This window comes from Sciurus vulgaris (assembly GCF_902686455.1).
Source record: "Sciurus vulgaris genome assembly, chromosome: 12".
NCBI classification, from domain to species: Eukaryota; Metazoa; Chordata; class Mammalia; order Rodentia; family Sciuridae; genus Sciurus; species Sciurus vulgaris.
Window position 1 is genome coordinate 108,055,028 of NC_136473.1, and position 22,189 is coordinate 108,077,216.

At 43.9% G+C, this 22,189-nt stretch overlaps 1 protein-coding gene and 1 long non-coding RNA gene across 3 annotated transcripts in view; one reads left to right on the plus strand and one right to left on the minus strand.

The window, feature by feature from the left end:
* LOC306641324 overlaps nucleotides 1-7,216 on the plus strand; it is a 33,970-nt gene extending 26,754 nt beyond the window's left edge. Inside the window, exons 3-4 of one of the 2 annotated variants that reach the window (XR_013758142.1) lie at nucleotides 565-657; nucleotides 3,102-7,216. This is a non-coding gene — a long non-coding RNA (uncharacterized lncRNA). The other variant, XR_013758143.1, reaches the window with a different exon arrangement.
* DNM3 (dynamin 3) overlaps nucleotides 1-22,189 on the minus strand; it is a 449,604-nt gene that overhangs the window by 31,497 nt on the left and 395,918 nt on the right. The window contains 1 exon segment of the mRNA XM_079106450.1: nucleotides 3-167. Within this exon segment, the coding sequence (XP_078962576.1) occupies nucleotides 3-167 (165 nt within the window).

Sequence of the window (22,189 nt, forward strand, 5' to 3'; positions counted from 1 at the left end):
ACATTATTGATCATAAGGTGCATTATCGTCTTTGGAATTAGATCTCGGATGCACTTGTTGATAATGGACATGTAGGAGTCTACGAGGTTGCGAATGGTCTCCACTTGCCTCTCCAGTTGTGGGTCCATGGAAAAGTTCTCTGCTTGGCCATTCTCATCATTTTCGGTCTGGCAGAAAAGAAACAAAACATCAATTGCCTCACATTTGCTCAGAAGAATAAAAACACCAGACATTATCAAATGACCAACTTCTGCTTAGTATGTTTGGAATTTATAGCATTATATGGAAACATCTTTATCTCACCATTCATCAATTAATTCTGAAAAAGAGATCAGTTACTTTTTAGTCTGCCATATTGAGAAAGAACAAGTATTCTAATTCTGAATGAATGTTGAGCTGAATAACCAAAATGAACAGTCACCTAACAATATACTTTTAGCAAACAGTCTAATCTTAAGCCACTGGCAAGCTGGCCAAAGAATTGACTCCAAACATAGGATGCAATGTAATCTCCAGGGATGCTACAGATTAGAAATAACCTTGATGTTGTTCTGGCACTTCTAGGTCTGCTCTGCATTGGATCAGCATTTGGATCAACCCACATTCAAAACTAAACCTCCTAGGGCTGGCCTGGAGCCAAAATAAGAGATATAGAAGGTGATTCATTCGTCCATGCACTTGCTGGAATTTGTTATGTAAATCCACACTTCTGTCATCACGGCTGAAGGCTGACTCCATTGTGGAAAACTTACCATTTTCACTTCCAACTTGTTATTCTTTGAATAAAACAGAACACATCTATACACAAAGAATTTATTTGTGCAACATGAGAGAAGCATCTGTTTTCTATACTAGAGGAGTTGAGCTAATTAATTTTGGCTTATCCACCAGAGGCTGGGGTGGAATGGCATCTTCGTCATTAAGGGTTGACCTATGGGCTTGGCATTGAAATCAATTTAGAACAAATGGTCTCCATTTCAAGTCAGGTTGAACCGTCTAAGCCCCAAAACATGATACAGATATTGTTTGTGGTCTGGCTACTTTCTAGTATTTGGAAAGATTTAATTATGAATGTAAAAGGGGAGAATAATTTATTGCTTCCAATGTGGACATGAAGGATTTTTTTTCTTTCTTTTTTTTTTTTGAAATACACACACTTTGATCTGCCAGGTTTTCAACCAACCAATCAGTTCTAGGCAAAGCCCTGTGTTAAATGGCTTAACTCGACCTGTAGAAACAACAAGCCTTTCTTTTGAATCAATATGTATGTGTGAAAGACAGTCCACAAAATCAATGACAATATAGAGATTTATAATCATTTATAAGGTTTCTCTCACTCAGAAAGATCTAATACTTTAAAAACATTTAATATATGCTAACTCTTAAAGAACAGTTGCCATTTTCCAAGCCCAAGGGTCTGACCCCATGCTTCGGGACAGTACAAGGCATTTCTGAGGCATTGGACTGCTGCAGGAGCTGAGAGAGGATTGGAAGAGTCAACAGGACAGCTGTCACCTCTCCCATGGGCTTGGGTCACCCAAGGAAAGAGTTGAATCAAGTGTCCTGTCATTATTCATTTTTGTCAGTTTGTGATGCAGGCACAACAGGGCCTGGGATAGGTAAGCAGAAACTAAGGCCTCAGAATGGTAAAGTGATAGAGGAAAGGTCAATCAAAAAAACCACCGTGCTCCCAGACTTCTGTGACACAGACGCCACTCCACGTCTGCAAATGGCCTTTGTGCCGCACCCAAATCCTCAAGAGGCAATGGTAATTGCAATGTCATTTTATCTTTTTTTTTTTTTTTTGCAGTGCTGGGGATCAAACTCAGGGCCTTGTAGCTTGCAAGGCAAGCACTCTACCAACTAAGCTATACCCCCAGCCCAGTGCAATGTCATTTTAAGGATGTTGTATGTGAACATGGAAGTTTTAGGTTCAGATCCACGCTCTATCAGACTGGGTGTGTGGTCACACTAAGTCACCCATTGTGACTGATCCAGCTTCCATATCTTTAAAATGGGGACACACTGACCTGGAAAACTTGTGGTAGCTGAATGATACAATGGATACCATACAGCCTGGCCGAGGGCCACAGAGGTGCTCGATAAATATGAAGTGTCTTTCCTTTCTGAAAATTCGTGTACTAACTGAGAGCGGCTTGACTCTCAACACACATTATGAACTTTAAAGATGAAAGGTTGAAGCATAAAACATGCTTAATTCAAATCTTATTTTAAAAGGCCAAACTACATCTATTTTATACCTCCATGTTTTCTGAAAACAAATCCCCTTGCCTGGGGCCCTCTCTTCTCTCCACACTGCCCACTGTGAAGACCTGTCATCTTTTAAACCTACTCCACTAACACCTCTCCCCACGGGCCACAGTGGCCCTCCCCTGCCCCACCCCTCTTACACTTCACCCCCACACTGGCTTTTATTATTTAATGTCTAGCTTAGTCTATGCTTTGCCGCCTACTAGACTCTAAGATCTCCCTTATCTCCTCTTTCTAGAACCTAGCATAGAACTTGGTACTGGGAGGAGGAGAAGGGGGCAGAGTTAATACCACAAGTGGGTTTACCAAAATCAAGTGCGCCTCAGGGTGTCCAGGAGTGACTACTTGTTAGAAGAACAGAGATCAGAGAAACCTCAAGTTGATGGATTAGGATCCACCTCTGCTTGAAATAACTAAATAAACTATGAAGTAGTTTATTAAGTAACTATGAAAACTCTGTCTATACACAAGAATAGATGACCTACAGCTTTGTGAAGAAAATATTTTCTATATAAAGCAATCTATACTTCTATAATGACTCCTACACAATTCTGTTTATCCCTCTGACCTGAAACATTCTTGGACTTTGCTGTTATGTTCTGCAGTAGGGGGTGGTGGAACAATCTACTTCTCCCAGGAACACTTACTGAGCACTTACTGTGTTCTGGGCACCATGCTAAACATTTCATATAGAAGATCTGCCCATGATCTTAGGAGGTGGGCTTCATGTTCCTGTCAATCTATAGAAAAACACACTGAGGCTCTGAGGTTGAAATTGTTCAACAAATTTGAAATGAATATGAATTTAACCTAATTCCTTTTTTCTTTAGGTATCAAAAACAGGAAGCCTGAAGTAATGAAATACTTATACATTGAGTCAGGTTTATATATAAAATAAATAAGTGTAAAAAGAGTTTCTAGGAGAAAGATGGCACTGAAGTATTGATATTTGCAAGAAGTAAATGCCTGAGCTAAAAGAGAAAAGCAGCATAAATAGAGTATCCCAAATAAACTTCCAGGAAGATGAAGCACCAGGAAAACTGAATTGCCACTCACACTGTCAGATGGAAACACTGAATTTCTCCAATTTTACATGACCTTGCCTTACTTTTTTGCATATCAAAATGTGCAAGACGCTGGCTTTCGCTTTTTGAAATCAGAAGCAACTGAAAAGCAGTGTTGGAGTGAATAAAGAACACTGACTTGATTCTCAACATAAAAAAGAAGATATTTCCAAAATAATGAATAAAACAATTTGAAATTGTCTTTTGCTTTGGGAAATGTTAGCAGACATATGGTCACATGCAGATCTTAACTCTTCTGATATTACAGTGGACATAAATAGGGGGTCACTGAATTCAAAATGCAAATTTGATTTCTGATTTTAGAAAGAAAAAAAGCAATAATTGCCCCTTCTAATATGTCTAAGATGAATGGGGGAAATGTATATAGAAGAAATTTTTCTTTTAACTGAGTAATTGCAGAGAGCTAATGTTCCCTTTTCTCTAACCCCAGCCCTAACCAGATTCTCCATCATGTTCCCTTCTGAATGTATCCTGTGTATGACTATGTATTTTTTCTTTGTTTAAATTATAGGATTGCAATAGGATTCTTTGCAGTCAAAGCACTGAAGTGACAGCTGTTTATCATTATCCTCATCAAGGGAATGTAAAATAAAAATAGTAATTTGTCTCTGATCTTTGAGGCAAAAAAGAATGGTCTGCAAACATTTAACCTTTTATGTGCAGGTTCATTGATGCTGTTTACAAAATGTGAATAATATTGTAGAAACCAGATTTCTTTTGAAAAATACAATGGACAGGCCTTGCAATTTTTTTTTTTCTAAATAGCCTTTGAGAAATCTAATTCAATTTCTGCAATAAAAAACAACACTGTAAATGTGAAGTTGTTTATTAAAATGACTACAGCCTTCTTATGAAACTATGTGCACACTCTTTAAGCATGTACTGCTTTAACAGGTGAGGGAATGAAAGGGTCAAAGGAGAAGCAATTATCAAGCTTGGGCTTGACCGAAAGGCCTCTTTTTTCACGTGTTTCCTTTTGCCTTTTCCCTTTCCTGAGCAAGAAAAATCTCTTATTTAATTATGTCACAGGCTTATTTGAGGACCATGGGAACCATTTTAAATAAGACCGGCGACTTCAGCTCTTCAAAGGTGGGATAATGGAAAGCAAGCAGATCCTTGTGGCAACAAGTACATTAAACGCCTGCAGAACCAAGGGGTCCTTTGCTGCCTCTGCTCCAACCAATGGGGGGCATCAGGCAATAACTACAGGTCTGCTCAAGAGATGTTTCCAGATAACTGACTCTTCCCTGCTTTTAGCCACCTATTACACAAAATTCTAAAACATAATGTAAAAAAATGCCATTTGGCTTTTTCTTAGCGAGTCGGGTCACCATTATGAAAACACTGTGACCATGGTAACCCACCTTTGGGCTTTCCGGCTCCATCCCATGCGGAATGTTTTCACTGCAAACCTTTCCCCACTCCCAATCATTCGTTTCTAATTTGCTGAGGCCGGAGAGGTCCACAGCCAACCTGGAAAAGCTGCGTGAGAACGCGGCCACCGAGCCTCTGCGGGTGGTCCGGGCTGCAGTCTACACCCCGTGCCAGGTATTTCCCCGATCAACTCAGCAAATATTTATGTAGCGTCTGCTGCGGTCTGTGAACGCCACAGAGGAAGTCTAGCAACGCAGGCCTCGCGCTGAGCTTCTGCAGCAGGACACACGGGAGACAGGGGTCGGTGAGTTTCAGATGTGCTGAGGGAGCTCTGGGCATGTGGGCCTGTGGGCACCCTCGGGATGGGGACACGTGAAAAGGACCCTGGAAGTAGGGTGGCATTCAGAAGAAAGACTGGGACGGGGGACACCTCAGGAGTTTCCCTTAGCACGGGCCCACATACAGCCGGGGCTTGATCCATATGGTGGGACGAAAGAAGCAGAAAAGCAGCTCAGGCCATTTCCGGAGCGTTGGCTTTTGTTTCGGAGGGAAGACTGGGCTCCCGAAAGCCGGAGTCTGCTATGAGGGCATGTGGATGATCAGATGCCTCCCGAGACCTGAGCGCTCCATTTAGAGGCTATTTTGTTTGTTTGTTTTTTATTTCGCCTTCTTTTTGGCCTGGGTGTAGTAAATAATCACTGCATTCAGCACCACACTTTGATAAAAAGATCTTGATGACTAGGCCTGAGCATGACTGTAGCTTCGAGCTGTGACTGCGGTCAAAATGATGGGCAGCCAGGGGGACATGCACGTGCAGGAAGCATCCGTGACACAGGAAAAGCCCGGAGTCTGACCTGATCCAGGCTGCTCGGGGGCTGACCCTGAGTTCACAGGCGGGACTGAACCTTGTCTGCCTGTGCTGAGTTCATATCTGCTCTTCCGTGCCCCTCCCCCTTGTCCTTTTATTCTCCATATAACTTTTCATCTTTTTTCTCTAAGTAGCATCATAATTAGCATTATAAAACTATATAAGATTAATACAAAATTAAGCAGCCATGAAGTCTCAGAATTTTTAAAATGTTGACTTGAATAAAAAAAAAAAAAAAAACTTTTTCAATTCTGATGTAGTTCTGTATTTTTCTTTTTAACTCTCTTTCATCCCAAAAGCTTCTTGACAGTGTTCTCTGTTTCTGTGTGGTACCAGCATATATCTAAATTCCTAATAAGTAACTTGGGTGATGACAATGTGAATAACTGAAGTTTGGGAGACAGAAGGGGTGGGGGGCTGGTCTCATATAAACCAGAGTTCATACAATTGCATCTGCATTTAAGATACAATAAAACAATTGCTTTTATTTGAGACATAAAAAATGTGGATATAAGATTTTTTTAAAAGAAATATCTGAAAAACTTGTGTCTCCTATCCTGCACTGCTCTTTTAATCTCTCTTAAAGGCCTCTATGTATTGTTTATATGAATATGAAAAATTCATGTCTAGTGTTTTCAGCCCAATATAAGAATATGGCTATTTAAATAATCTTACTGTCAATTTTTAAAAAAAATTGTAAATATTTGGGGAAAAATCTCAATCTTTATATACTGAATTGCTTTTCATAAAGAAATAGACTTTCATCTAAACAATCTATACTTGAAACAAAATAATTTACATAGTTCCTTTAAAAACAACCACTCCTCCATCCTTAGGGTGAAGCTGATGCTCACTCTACACTCAAGAGAGTCTGCAAACACTGCCAGAGAAGGAGGTGTTTCCAAATGCGACCAGGACAGCCACATACGGCCCCTGAGAGCAGAACAGCTCTTCAAGGCGTTCATCACCATGAAGCTCTTTTGGAGTGATTCCTTTGCCGCTACTAATCTTTAACATCGCCATCACCACAAATCTTCACATATGCAAGTAATCAAATATTATAATCACAAGAAAATCTACTGAGGGCACTGAAACTGATACCGAGAGTGAGAACAACTGGATGAAGATTCTAATTCTCAGGGAATAACCGTGCTGTCCGGTTTACTTTCTTCTTGTTACTTCTGCTACGGTTTGAATGTGGTCCCTAAAGTTCATATGTTGGAAACTTCATCCCTAGTGCCACAGTGCTGGGAGGTGGGCCCAAAAGGAGATGGACAGTTGGGGAGGCCCTGTCCTGGTGAACAGACTGAAGTGCTTCGCACAGGAGTGAGTGCGTTATGGAAGGTGGATCTTCAGGAGAGCACGTCTGGCCCCTTCTTGCTCCCTTGACCTTGCCCTTCCTTGCCCTCCTTCCTTCTACCATGGGATGATGCAGCACCCATGCCATGCACCCATGCTGGCACCAGATGCCAGCACCATGCCCTTGGACTTCCCAGTCTCCAGAACCATGAGCCCAATAATTTGTGTTCATTATAAATCTCCCAGCCTCTGACTTAAAATTCTTTGGACATATGCCCACGAGTGGGATAACTGAGTCAAATGGTAGTTCCACTCATAGCTTTTTTTTGTTTTTGAGGAATCTGAATATTGCTTTCCAGAGAGGTTACACCAACATGCAGCCTCACCAACAATACATGAGCATTCCCTTTTCCTCACATCCTCGCCAACATTTATTTTTACCTAGTATTCTTGATAATTGCCATTCTGACTGGACTGAGATGAAATCCAGTGTAGTTTTAATTTGTATTTCTCTAATCGCTATAATGCTGAACATTTTTCATATATTTGTTGACCATTCACATTTCTTCTTTTAAAAGGGGTCTGTTCAGTTCCTTTGTCCATTTATTGATTTTTTTCTGTTAAGATTTTTGAATTCTTTGTATATCCTGGAAATTTAAAATCAGCATACTATAATGATGCAGGCACATCAATGGTTATAGCAGCTCAATTCACAAGAGCTAAGCTATGGAACCAACTAAGATGGCCACCAACAGATGAATGGATAAAGAAACTGTGATATATATGATAACTGTGATAATATACATGGAATATTACTCAGCCATAAAGCTGAATGACTTTATGACATTTGCCAGTAAATGGATGGATCTAGAGAATATCATGCTAAGTGAAATAAGCCAATTCCAAAAAACCAAAGGTGGAACGTTTTCACTGATATGTGGAAGCAAAACCACAACAAAGTGGTGGTGAGGGGCAGAAGAGAAGTTCAGTAGATTAGACAAAGGGGAATGAAAGGAAGGGAGGGGGATAGGGAGAGGAAAGACAGTAGAGTAAGGCTAACATAATTTTCCTGTGCACATATATGAAAATACCTAAGTGAATCCCACCATAGTGTCCACACAAAAAAAGGGGTCCTAATTAGAATAAGATATTTTCCATGCTTGTATAATTTTATCAAAACAGAGTCTACTGACATGTATAACTAAGAGGAACCAATTTAAAAAAGAGAAAGAAATCCAACTTTAAAAAAATGACCCAGCCTCAGGTATTTTGTTACAGCAGTAGGAAACAGACTAAGACATACCTCCTATCCCTCTGCTGAAACTATTTGTGTGTGCACACACGGGTACTGCCTACTCAACAGTATGGACACATGAAGTCCAGAAACAAAACTGTCTTTTTGTCACCTTAATGCTGATGTTTGCTTTGGCTATCAAATTTTTCTGCAACTTCTCAAGAGTGGCAAAAGTTAAGCAAGGTGAGATTGCTTAAAGATCAGGGACTCGTAGCTGCATATGTAATACAAATTAAAACTATTTTATAGTACATTTTATAATAACAAGCAACTATTGTTTGAAAAAAATTCTGTATTGTTTTAAAATATGTAGTACATGAGACTGTCCTGAAGATTGTATTAAGACTTACAAGTAAGACTTGAGGTACAGGAGAGAAAGTTGACGTAGATTCTTAAAGGCGTTCTTCCCTAGATTGTTTTAAAAATAGTTTAGCAGCAGAAATAAGATTACAACTACTAATATCATATTAAAACTACTAATTATGAGTTTATAATTCTAAATGATCTCTTTTATGACCGGTGTCAAGATTTTTTTTTTTACAGTCACAAGGTAACTTTAAAGATGAAAATATTAAGAAAACACATTACTGCATGTATTCACATTTTTCTCCCCAAGTTTCTCTTTTTCCTTACCATGACTTTAAAGCTCCTGGATATGTTAATTACTAGTGAATCCTATGGTTTTCCCTCTGCTTATTGTTTGTGTTCATTGAGAACCTATAAATAGTTTCAACTTAAATAAGACAAAATGATTTCTGAATTAGAGAATTTTTTAATTAAATGAGAGACTTAATAGAATCACTTTTCTTAGAAATTCTCACCACAAAATTTCATACTACATTGGCAGTCAAATGAATCAGAGAGACCTGACAACAGGATTTAATTCAATATAATTCCTAGCCGTGTTCCTCACCCACAGCTGGGAATGTGTCTAAAATAGGAAACACCTCCATCAGATGCATGTCTGCAGCATCCCTGAAGTGCAAGTTCAAAACCCACCTGGCTCAGGCGGGACACCTCAAGTGCCCAAGCCCTCCCGTCTGAGTGGGATGTAGAAGCTGAAAGAAGGAACAATGGAATCAGACGACCTTTATTTATTACTTGGCCCGGTCACTGACTAGCTTTGTGAACGTTACGAGTTCACGTTAGGAAGTCACACAGCTTTCCTAGGCCCTGATTCTTGTGCCTGCATGAGAAGCACCTTTTGGTCACATGAGGAAATGTGCAAAGGCACTCACCATGTGCCCACCTGTCCTGGGTGCTCAGGAGACATTAACCATTTTTATCATTTGAGATAAATAATGTAAATAGAGTGACATCTGAGTTTATAAAATTCATAAATATGAGCTTGGGTTAAAAATAAAGAACCCCAAAAGAATCCATTTCCTCCCATCCATGGGGAGCTGGGAAAGGTCCAGCCTCATCTGAAGTTCCAGGAAAAAGGCTACTGGCAGCCCCAGACCCCACGCCACCTGCACTCACCTATGGGAACCAGGGAGGGTCTCCTCCCCAATCCACAGTCTTGGGACTATGCCTTCTGTTGCCAAAATCCTAGTATCACCTGTGCCTGCCCCTTGGGACTTGGGAAGGTCCCAATTGCCTCCCGCAGCTCTAGAAATACACCTACCAGTGCTTCAAACCCTGGGTTTCCTCCCAGGCCATAGCCTTTGGACTCCAGCTGCTGGTGCAAAAAGTCCTGGCTCCCCCTGCACCTATCTTGTGAGTCCTGTGGAAGTTCTGCCCATGTCGTGCAGCTCCAGGACACAGCTACCTGTGCCCCCAATCCAACACTGCCTGCATTTGCCCCACAGGAAAGAGGAAAAGTCTCCTTCCTGGCTCACAGCCTTGGTACTCGAATTTCTGGTGCAAAAAGTTCTGGCATCACCCCAGCTTGTCCCTGGGGACTGGGGGAACATCCCACCCATATCCTGCTCTTCCAGGACTGTAGATACCAAGACCATAAGCCCCAGTGCCATCTGTTCTTGACCGGAGAGGCCTAGGGAAGGTCTCCTCCCCAGCCCGCAGACTTGGACCACAGTTGCTGGTGCCCAAAGCCCGGGCATCACTTGGACTTGTCCTCGGGACTGGATAAGGTATAGCCTGGGTCCCACAGCTCCAGGAAAATGGCTGCCAGTTACAAACTCCAGCACCATCTGAAGCACCTCATGGTACTAGGAAGTTCCCCTCTGCATCCCACAAGCTTGAATATGTGGTCACTGGTGCCACAGACCTCAGCCACCACCTATGACTCCAAAACCATGGCAGCTGGTGCCGCAGGCTCAGGCATCTCCAAAGTTCATCCCGAGGGTCCTGGGGAAGGTTCTCTTCCCATCTATGGCTCAGGGACTGTGGCTGCTGGTGACACAATACTTTGGTGTCACCTGTGCTTAGTCCAGAGGACATTGGGACAGCCTTTTCTACATCCTGGGTCACGAACGCTGTGGCAGTTACGTCGCAAGCCCAGTTTCACCGGTGTGTGACTCTGCGGAGCCCTACCACACGTACGTGTGGAAGCGCGTGTCCACTGTGGGCACACAGCACTGTCATGGAGACCACGGAGGCACTCACACTACGCAGATCAAGGAGAGCCAACGAAATCACCCTAACCAAAGTCAAAGTGCCCACCCACCTGACACACTGTATCTCATCTAAATAAAAAATCTTGTCCTATAAAAGCTACTTCATAAAACTGGAAGAGGTGACTGTTGTACCAGATGCACAGATGCTGATATAGGGAGGCCAGAAACACCACACCTCCAAGGAAACAGTAATGTTCCAGAAAAGGACCCCATCTGAATGAAACGTAAGAAAGGACTGAAAAGGCATTTAAAACAGTTATCCTGTGGAAACCCTGAAACAAAAGGACACACGTAATACACAGAAATGAGAAAAACAATTCAGGATATGAATGAGAAATTCAAAATAGAGTTAGAAATCATGAAAAAAGAACCAATCAGATGGCTTCAGTAACAGACCAGAAAAAGCAGAACAGTTTCTGAACATGGGTTTAGGTCATTAACTCAGAATAAAAACAACAATAACAACAACAACAAAAAACCCCAAACCATGAGCACAGAAAACAAAACAACAACAACAACAAAAGAATTTAAAAGAGTAAAGAAAGCCTATGAGACACGGAATACCATCGAGTGAACAAATGTTCACCTTATGTGAATTCTAGAAGGTGAAGAAAAGAGTAAAGGCATAGAGAACCTGTCTTAGGAAATAAGCAGAAAATGGCTCAGATCTTATAAATTGATATGGCCATCCAGATATAAAAACCGCAAAGAACCTCAACCTGATTCTGCCAAAAAGACCGTCACCAAGGCACATTACAGTTGAAATGTCGAAAGCTTAAGACAAGGAGAGAAATCTAGAAACAGCAAGAGAAAGCATCATTTCACATCTAAGGAATGCCCACTAGCAACCTTAGAGGCCAGAGGAGGGTGGGGTGAGAGAGCCAACTCCCGAAAGAACAACGCTGCCAAGAGAGAACACCACAAAGGGCAAAGCAAGCCTTTCCTAGATATGCAGAAGCAGGGAACTCACCACCACCAGAGCAGTCTTGAAAAAATACTTACGTCCTATATCAGAAACAAAAGGACAGAAGCCACCATCATGAAAACACAGAAATGCACGAAGCTCACTAGAACACGCACATGAAGGAAAAAGAAAACTAAACTTTAATGTGACTGACAACTACCAAATCACAAAACTAAATAAGAGAGAGGTGGAAAGGAACAAAGAATATTCAAAACTAACAGAAAAGAACTAAAGGATAGGAAGAAGTTCATATCTATCAGTGATAACCTTGAAGGTAAGTGGATTAAATCATCAAATACTTTCACTCTCATGTTTTCTGCAGCATTATTCACAATAGCCAAAATATGAAATCTCTATCAATGGATGAATGGATCAAGAGAAGGTGCATCATATACACACTGAAACATTAGTCAGCCATAAAAAAGGACGCAGTCCTGTTATTTTTAGTGACATGGATTGAGAAACGTACTGATAAATTTCGTGGGGTATTATAACAAATACATCAATCAGACGTTTTACTGCCTGAGCATGAAAGCATGGTTACTCTTTGGAGGCCCTTAGCTCTGACTATAAGAAAAGGAAGGTGTATTTAAGTGCAGCGTAAACAGTCAGAGTTATTCAGAATGGCATGTGGAAGGAGCCCTTGCTCACTGTGTGCATGCAGTTTGCTCTCCATTCTAGAAGAACCCCGAGTGCCGACAAGTGGGAGGGTGGGCTGGGCCAATGGCTTCTGCCAATTCCCCTAGAGATACAGTGTGTCAAACCAGATGCATTTGTGTATTTTAGCTCTGAAATTACCAGGCTGTCAAGGAACACAGATTTGCTGGTCAAAAAAGAAAAATAATGACTTTATTTGTAATAGTTCTAGGAATACATCAACTAAACAAACGAGATGAAGCTGAAGAGCCTCACACATGATATCTCAGTGGATCCTCGCAGTCGTCTTTGGAAACAGAAGTACAGCAAAGGATAGATCCTGTGGTGTGAAGGTAGACCAGTTGATTCTGCTACACACTAACTGGTTTAATTTAAGTTCTGCATCCTTCAGTTTTCTGTTGAGGAAGCCTACCTGCTACCATAACTACCCATCAAAGGGTAGTTACCTGGCACACAGCAATCAGTCAATAAATGTCAGCCATGATTGACTGATGAGACATGATGCCTCTCCTTTTTAGGAAGAAGAAATTCAAATACTAGGGAAGGGAGGTCCAAATTGGAGGCTGATCTAATTTTCCTTGGGCATATTTTATGCTTTTTCTCATTAGCAAGGGCTCAATAAAACTGAATACTAAAAGGGAAATTAAGTAAAAAGTGACAAATTTATTTACAGTGAGAACTTTTTCTTACTTGTCAACAAGTGATGATACAGTGTTTCAGAATTCCAAGTCTCTCCCATGGAAGATGATGCCAGCCACATTTTTAGCAGCCCATTGAAAAGCAAAAGAGTTGAAGTTCCTTTTCATAACAATTTAAGTGAATGCATTAAAAATGCCATCATTTCGGCCGTTAACATCTTGCCTCCTCTGAAGTCATACACTGAAGCCCTAACCCCAGCCCTTCCACCTGTGCTGTTTGCAGATGGGGCTTTAGTGAGGTCATTAAGTTAAAATGAGGTCTTTGGGTGGACCTTAACCCAGTACTACTGATACTTCTTACATGAAGAGCAACATGAACACAGGCACCCAGAGGTGAGGCCAGGGATGGCACGGGAGGAAAGGGCTCTCCAGGAGCTACGGAGGGAGGACTCGGAAGAAAGCACCCAGTTGCTACCGCATCCTAGACTTCCAGCTTTGAGAATTGTGAGAATACGCATTTATCTTGCTTAAGCTGCTTGGTCCAAGGTAATTTGTTCTGGTAATCCTCATACACTAATGCAACATGCAGTCAATGAATCAATATAAAATTATTAATGAGATATTTTATATCTTTGTTTTAGTACTGAGATTTAAAATCCAGCATGTATTTCACACTCACAGCATGTGGGGAATCTGGGCCACATTCCAAGTGCTCAGTAACCATTTGCAGTTAGTGGCTACCACAGGACCCTCGAGGTACACACCACAGGATGATTCTTTTTAAAGTTCTAAAGAAACACATGTTCATTACAAAAAAAAAAAAAAAAAAAAAAAAAAAAAAGACACCAATAAAGAAAAAGCCACTCTAGGAGAAATGAATTAATTGGTGACTTACGAACAATCTTACTCTTAAATTCAAATTCTATCACTAAACATCATTGCTGAATCATTTCAATAAAAAAAATTGCATTAGGTTGATATTTTCTACACAACTACTTGATAAATCCAAGGTTCTCTAGGTGAGTGTGCCAAGTTTAATTTCCTGTTGGTTGTAGTGTCCAAATGAGACTTTGAGAGAATATAAAAAGGTGCCATTAACTTGATCAGTCATGCAGTTCATTTGGACATCTATTGAAATACTGTCAGTAAGAAGATAAAGTCCAAGGAGCATTTATGGTTTTAAGAGGACAGGAGGGAGCGATATGCTTTACAGAAATCTACTCAAAATGGGGATGGTGTTGTTGCTGCACTGGTTTCTGGGTCATCCACGAGTGACATTCCCGCTTGGGTTTTTTCACCCTCCCTGGGTTCCAACATCCATTTACTGCCCCTTCTGTTGGCCATCAGCATCTGCGTCATGAACACACTCCTCTCCCACGCCAGATGCATTTGCTATCAATCAATGTTCTGTTGAACAGTCTGTCAGACATTGAAGGCTGAACTTCCTGATCAAGCTGATGCTGGGAAAGGCCTGCCAGTTTTCGTTTGTTTCTTGGGTTTCTGTTTTGCTGTGTCTCAGCCTGTGGAAGCTTGTTTTACACCTGTCCACCTACGGCTGATGTTCACTGGAATGTGACCAAAACGTTCTTAAAGCCACTACTCTCGTGACGAGCCCTGTATGTGAAGCCCTGTGACCATTCATCGTCAGCACCTCTTCTGGGTGCTCTCCTCTACAGGGTGTACAGCTTCGCCTCTCTAGATAACCCTTTAAGGACAGGCGAAGCACAGGGCAGTCTGCATGACCCACTCAAGGTCTGTTTCTCAATTGGGGGTCCGTGGATGTATTCCTAGGGATAGGAAACATTTTCAATGACAATTTAAACATTTTGTTTTAAAATTTGCTAGATCTTTTAAACATGTAATGCCCTCAGTGACTTCATTGTTACCATTTTATACTTTATCAATTGGTATTTCTTAGACTCCTTTTCAAAAATCATAACCATAATATGATTGTCATGCCGAGAATATTTAACACGAACTGCTTAACATCAATGACCACTTATAAAAATCTTTTTATTTCAGAAATTTAAAATATACGTAAAAGAAGAGTAGAGAGAAGAGCATAAATTAGCCTCTAGGTGCTGCTGACTCAGCTTTTAAGATTCACTGCATGTTCAGCCTTGTTTCCATGTACCCTCCTAAACTCCAGCGAGGCAAACCCCAGATATCCAGTGTCACATGACAGTATTTCAGTAGGGATTCTGAAAAGGTAAAAGACCTTAGAAAACAGCCACAATACTGCCGTCATAGATGTCATTAATCCATCTTAAAGTATTGATAGTGATTTTTAACTTTATCACATATTCAGTGTCCTCACTATCTTTCCCCAGTTAGCTTTGGAAAAGGTGTTTTTGAGTTTATGTTTACATTGGGATCCAAATAAGTTCATATGCTGTGATTCTAAGTATCTCTTAGGTCTCTTTTAACCTGCAGACGTCTCCCCCATATCTTTCTCTCTCGCTCTCTCTAATTTGTTGTTAAAAAACGCAATCATTTGTCCTGTAGATCACGCCACCTCCCTGCTCCAGCCTGGGTTTGCCTAACAGTCTTCCCAGCTAGCCTCTACTGTGCTCTGAGAGCCTCTGTACTTTCTCTAAGTTGGAGTTTGGGTCTGGAGGCTCAAGGACTATCCTCTAACTACCTCTTTTTGAGTTAGGAAAAGGGATCTATGTCAAAATTGACAGGCAGACTAGATCCCAGTGTTGTAGAGCAGAAAACGGTCCCCTTACAGACGGACAGCACAAGCATGGTTTCCTGCTGTAGAGTCCGCCTTGGCCTAAACCAGTTAGGCACCAGATAGTGATTACAGTGAGCCTGTCCTACAAACAACCATCTAACGCCTGATGAGAAAGGTCCTGGGTCCCCCGGAGGTTGAGGGGGATTTGCGCTTCTGGGAAGGTGACCACCTGTTGGGGGAGGAGCCGGTCAACAGGCAGGAGCCACGTGTCCCAGAGACACTGTGTGGAGAGTTCGGGCCCTGTGGGAAGGCGTTCTGTGTGGCTGGCTTTGCAGGAGCCCGGAGCCTGGTGGAGGCGGGGCTCCGTGGAGAAGGGGTGAGCCATCCTGGCCGCACTGGGGCATGCAGACACCCAGAAGTCTCCGGGCACGGGGAACAATGGCATGAGGTGGCCCTGGCCGGTGTGCTTGGGGAAACGCCGGAGGGCGTGGTGACAAGCCAGGGGAGTGGGGAGACGGGGTGAAGTGTGAAATGAGTGGTTAAGAGGTAAGATGGGACTTGGGGCTGGCGAGGCCACTAGAAAGGATGTGCTCAAGTGACAGTTTAGGAAGTCAGCCTGGCAGCTGTTTTTAGGCTGCACTTGTTTAAGGAGGATCTGGCCAGAATTAAGGAGACCAGTTGAGACTTCATTAATTCAGGCAAATAGAGTGAGGCAGGGAAGTCAATTTTCATGGAATTTTTTTTTAGCCAATTTTGAGTGCAGACCTAGGGCATGTGGAATCGCAGACTGTGGGGCCTGAGGTTTCAGCAGGAAGTGTAGAGTTGGAAACCTTTCATAGATGGTAGCGGGAGGGAGCAATAACAATAGAAAATTCACCTAAAAACAATGCGTGTCCAGAGGGCCCAGTTCATCTTTGCGTCTAGCAAGGTCCCTGGCAGAGGCCTGTGGTCAGAGGATGTTTTCCAGGTGCAGAATGAAAAACATGGGAGGGAGGAAAGAGCTTTGGGGCAGCCGTGGTCAAGGAGAAGTGCTAGGAAGGAGGCCAGGTGGAGGCGAAGGGCGGGGGGGGAGGCTGAAGGCCAGGCAGCTACAGGTGACAGACTTCCCAGGACCAGGTCAGTGGCAACAGGCGCCAAGGGCAGTGTGGCCTGGCCAAGGGTCTGTCCTGAAAAGTGTGGGGATCCCTGGGAGAGCTTTCTGTGAACTGAGTAGGGGTCGGAGAGGGGTCTGGGGGAGAGGCCTGAAGCTGGATTGGGGGTCAGGTGGAGAGTGTGGAGAGGGAAGTAGAAGCATCTATAAATCATACTCTGAGAGAAGGAAGGGGACTGGCATGGGGCCTGTCACCATGTTAGGGCAGGAAAGAGTTGCATACATGAAGTTGAAAAGGAGCCAGGAGACAGAAGACAGAGCAGCCCGGTAAAAGACAGATGAGGTTCCATGGACTGGGAAGGAAGAAGTCTTGGCAAGCGTCTCCTTCATGCCGCCTTCAGTCATACAGGCCATTCACTATTCCAGGTCAGACTACGCACATCACAACCTGTTGCCCCTTTGAATTCAAAAAACCCTTTGCCTAATAAGTGCTAAAATTTTTCCATCAGTCAAGCCCTAGCCCAAATGTCACCGCCGCTGTGATAATCTACTCTAGTTTGATAAATCAGAATTGGTTTCTCCTTCTGAAGTACTTAAAGCTCATTAAATTTTTTTCTATCCTTAAGAATTAAAAAAAAATTTCCATGCTAATCTCTTCATAATAGATTTTTTCCACTGAATTCGAATGCCCTGCACACTGGTAGTATTTGTCTCAGTCAATTTTCTTTTGCTATAACTGAATACCATGGATGGGGTAATTTATAAAAGAAGAGAGGTTTACTTAGTTCAAGGTTCTGGAGGCTGGCAAGTTCGAGAGCATGGTGCTGGCATCTGGTGGGGGCCTTCTGGGTATGTCACCACCTGACAGAGGTCATCATGTGGAAAGACAGAGCAGGCATGCCGGCCCATTCTCTCTTCCTCTTCTTAAGAAGCCACAGTGTCATCACGGGCCCCACCCTCAGGAATTCCTCTAACCCTGACCCTGACCCAAAGCCCACCCCCACATCCCGCTAACTTAGAAAGCGGGGATGAAGTTTCCAGCAGACAAACTTTTGGGAGAGGCCTTGAGACCACAGAGCACGCGACAGTGTGTGATAGGTGTACTTTTTCTTCACGAAGGCCCAGGACGGGTACCGGAGGATGGTGCGAGGGCACCAGGCAGCGTCTTCTGCTTGGCTTCCATACGCTCCCCGGGAGGTGACGTGCTTGCCTGGAGGGGCAGTAAGGGTCAGCGGTGGAGGGAGAGCCCTTGCAGGCAGCCCGGGCAGGCGGCAGGCAGTGAGCAGGACCCAGGGCAGGTCCGTGAGTGGCGGTGTCGTTAAGCCGCAAGGGCCGGTTTTCAGAGCACGCTCGGTTTTACTAGGTGTCCAGTTGGAGGGACAGGGAAAGCAGCCTGGCTGGTACGGGGAGTCACCACAGTCACTGAGGGACTGTCAGTGCAGGGCTGGCAGGCGTCGCAGAGATGCTGCAGACAGTGCACAGACGCCAGGCAAGGAGCGCGGGTCAAGGGGAGACCAGGGCAACCTGCTCTCCACGGCTGCCGGGACAGTCACCTGGGTGGTTTTAAGGAATAAGATACCCAGGCCCTGTTTGCAGGGATTGTGACTTAATTGGTCTGGGCGGGGCCTGGAGCACTGCAGTGTGTGAAGTGGGACAGGTTGAAACGGCCTGTAGCAAGGAGGCTGAGGCCTGTGGCAAGGAGGCTGAGGCCTGTGGCAAGGAGGTTGAGGCCTGTGAAGGAGGCTGAGGCCTGTGGCAAGGAGGTTGAGGCCTGTGGCAAGGAGGCCGAGGCCTGTGGCAAGGAGGTTGAGGCCTGTGGCAAGGAGGTTGAGGCCTGTGGCAAGGAGGCCGAGGCCTGTGGCAAGGAGGTTGAGGCCTGTGAAGGAGGCTGAGGCCTGTGGCAAGGAGGTTGAGGCCTGTGGCAAGGAGGCCGAGGCCTGTGGCAAGGAGGTTGAGGCCTGTGGCAAGGAGGCTGAGAAGAGTGGAATGGGAAAGTGCCTGCTGGCCCCACGGGAGAGAGGGCAATGGCACAGAAATGCTAGCCATGGCCTCAAACTGAAAATTCCTAGGGGAAAAAAGAAGGGTCTGACTTCACCTAAGAGAAGGCATCTGCTTTAAGATCCAAAGGTGATCTCAGCTAATTTCCACTGGAAGACGTCACCTTTCACTGACGGTCATGATTGGTACTATGGTGGGCAGATGAGTGAGCAAGAAAGGAAGAGTTAATGGACTCTCTTGTTTTTAAAAAGAACGTTGTCAAGCACAAGGCCCTGGGTTCAATCCCCAGCACAGCAAACAAAAACAAACAAACAAACAAACAAACAAAAAAAACGTTGTCTATCCCAGGACAGGCTCGGGGGTCTTCCTGAGACTCAGTGAGACTGAGGGCAAGCAAAGAGGGGATGCAGAATGCTCGGCGGGAAAGTCCGCAGAGAGCCAGACCCCCCTCCAGAGAGGCCCGGCGAGGAGCAGTCCTCCCACTCCTGGTGTAAAAGTGAGGCACAGCCCTGGTTTGCTCAGCAGCCATTTATGGATCTCATTCATAAATTTGGCTAAAAGGTTTCTGAATCCATTTATTTCTCCTGCCAGCACCACCTTTCAGGACTAATGAGTTCCACAAGTTTATAACCCGCTGTGTGAAGTCGATTTCCTTTCATTTGCCCTAAACTTACTTCACTCTGTTTTAAAGAGTGCCCTCCTTGTCCAAGGAAGAAAAAGAAAACAGGATTGGGAGATGAGGACATATTGGCTGAAGTAAGCAGGGCAGAAAAAGAGCCAGGTGTCACAAGGAACCGCAAACTACCTTCAGTCCCTGGTATAGTTTTAAAAGGCTGGAATGTACCACCTGGAGGGAGCTGGGTGCTGCACACAATGGCTCTGTTGTTCTCCTGCTGGACCCTTCCAGGGGCTCTGCATCCTGTTTGGGGCTCTACTCGAATGAAAGGGAGAGCTTGAATGTTGAGCAGATATCAAGAAAACCCACGAAACACTGACAGCGGAGCCCAGGAGAGAAATTAAACACATTTGGAATTTTTGTTTCTGATTCCACAAATTCATTCCATACAAAAATATCTAGGAATCTACATATAAAATGGAAAAGAGTTGTTTTACCCCTGAATTAAAAGACAAAGCAAAGGAGTCCAAATCCATCAGGTGGTGATTAAGTTTTGGCATAAGAAAGAACTTTCTGACCCTCACGATTATATATCACACGGAGTGTAGACAAAGAGGTATGCATTTCATTTTTTTTGAAAGGCCATATTTCCAAAATGATTTGGGGTTCATCCTGCCTTTGTCCATGCTCCAGGGGAAGATAAATATGGCCGAGGGAGTGACTCGCTCAGCGGGGTATGACCGGACTAGGTGAAGGAATGGCACCCATGACCTGAGCGTCTTACAAAAGAAACGGTTTTGTGATCAAAATGTGGATGCGTGCAATTCTGAAAACTATAAGGAAACAACAAACAGCTTAAAAACATATTAATTTTAGTGGCTGAGTTATGGGACTGAAGTGTCTGCTGCATTTTTTCCTCCACAGTCATAGTATAAAGTTGATTATAGGAAAGTCTTGTGTTTTAATGGAAAATAGGGCAAAGGTTATGTGCAACAGGAATCCAGCCATGTGGAGCTTGCAGAACGCAGGTTAGGCTCATAAAACTGCTCATTAAAATGCTCTGTTCTGAAGCAAAAGCAAATAAATGAGCTCAGGCAAAAGAGCCACAGAAATTGTCTAGAAATATTTCCATGAAAGACTGTGAAAATAGTCCTCCCCAGTCACAAGAAACGTGCAGTTACTGCCTGAACAAATAGCCCACACTTAAAGGACTTTTTAAATACCTTCCCTGCAATGCTGGTTTTGACCTTCTGCCAAAAGCTACTTACTGATTCTTTCAAAAAAAAAAAACCTGAATAGACCGTATGATGAGCAAAAAAAATCAAAGGCAGAAACACCAGGAGTTTTTAGAACAGCAAGAAAATGGCTTGGTTATTAACCCCCACCCCAAATTCTAAGTTCAACAGCACATTCCCAAGTCCTACACGGGTTTCAAACACCAATCCCAAATTATAGAGAGGAAGACCAAGAACACCTCTTGATGATTTACAGGGTGACAATTCTCTACCCGTGACTATCTTACTATACAGAAAGTAGAGCTTGAAGAATTTAAAACTAATAATAGTAATGGCAACATAAGGAGCAGCAAGAGGACGTGAAGAAGGCAGCTGGCCCCAGAGCATCCAGACAGACTGCTTACACAGCGCCTGGCCCTTCCACGCGGCCACAAGCCAAAAGCAACATCAACAGCCAGCAGCGCCCATCTCCTAGAGTGGGAACCGCACAGCTCGGTGTTGATGAAGGATGAGTGTGTGTGCGTGTGTGTGTGTGTGTGTGTGTGTGTGTGGCTCCAGGCCCCGCCCCACGTTAACATAGCTCCAGTGATGCCCCTGGCGCCTTCCGAGGGGCAGCCTGGTGGAGTGGCCCACGCTGAGCCGAGGGATGCCTGGAGTGGGGCTGGCTGGTAGAAAGGGACTGCTTGGGGACACAGTGCCAGCAGCGAGTGGGTCATGTGGTCTGAGCTCACACCCTACCGCTCCATCTGAGGCTTTTCCTTTCACCATTTCCACGGAGCCCGAGAATGGCGATGAGGGACCAGGGAGGATGTGAGCGTGGAAATGTCTGCTTTTTTAAGTAGAAGGAATTACAGATGGCTGTGTCCCTTTTTGCTTCTTCGACTTATTTTATCTTAAGAAAAGCAGTCTGGAGCTCACTTGTGAGAAGCAATGAATCAAACCAAGAGAGACTGCTGCTAAAAGCCACAGGCTTCCTGCCCACGTTTACCCTGCTGCCTCGGCGGGCGGGTTCCTCCTGGTGGCTGCCCTTCCTGTGTGGGGGGGAGGGAACTGACCGGGAACCTTGCAGAGATTTGGCCAAAATTAACACACGGGCTCTTCGCAAAGCTGAACCCACTCTCACATCCTGTGAGATAGCGGAGACATTTGACAAACACATCTTGGCAACACCAGCTCATCTTCTTGAGAGTTAGCTGTAAAGGGCATTTCCTCGTTCACCCAGCCTGAGCGAAAATCCCTCACCTCCTCTTTCCCACCAGCTTTAACACGCCTTATTCAGGAGCACTGACTCCTTTTTACTGTGCTAGATGTCTTGAAGGCTAGCATTGTGCTTTCCAGTTCACGTTCGCACCCCCTCCCTCTTTCACCTTCTCCCCACCCCCACCAACAGTTAGCAAGATTTAAAGCCTCTCATTTTTTATTCTTGAAGTCCCGTAAGGGAGAGTGCCATTCAGGTGCCAAGGAACACAGCCATTCCTTACTGTTTTTCCTTTCTTTCTTGCTTGTCCCCTCCCTAGGGGAATAAAGGCAGTCTGGGCTGTGGG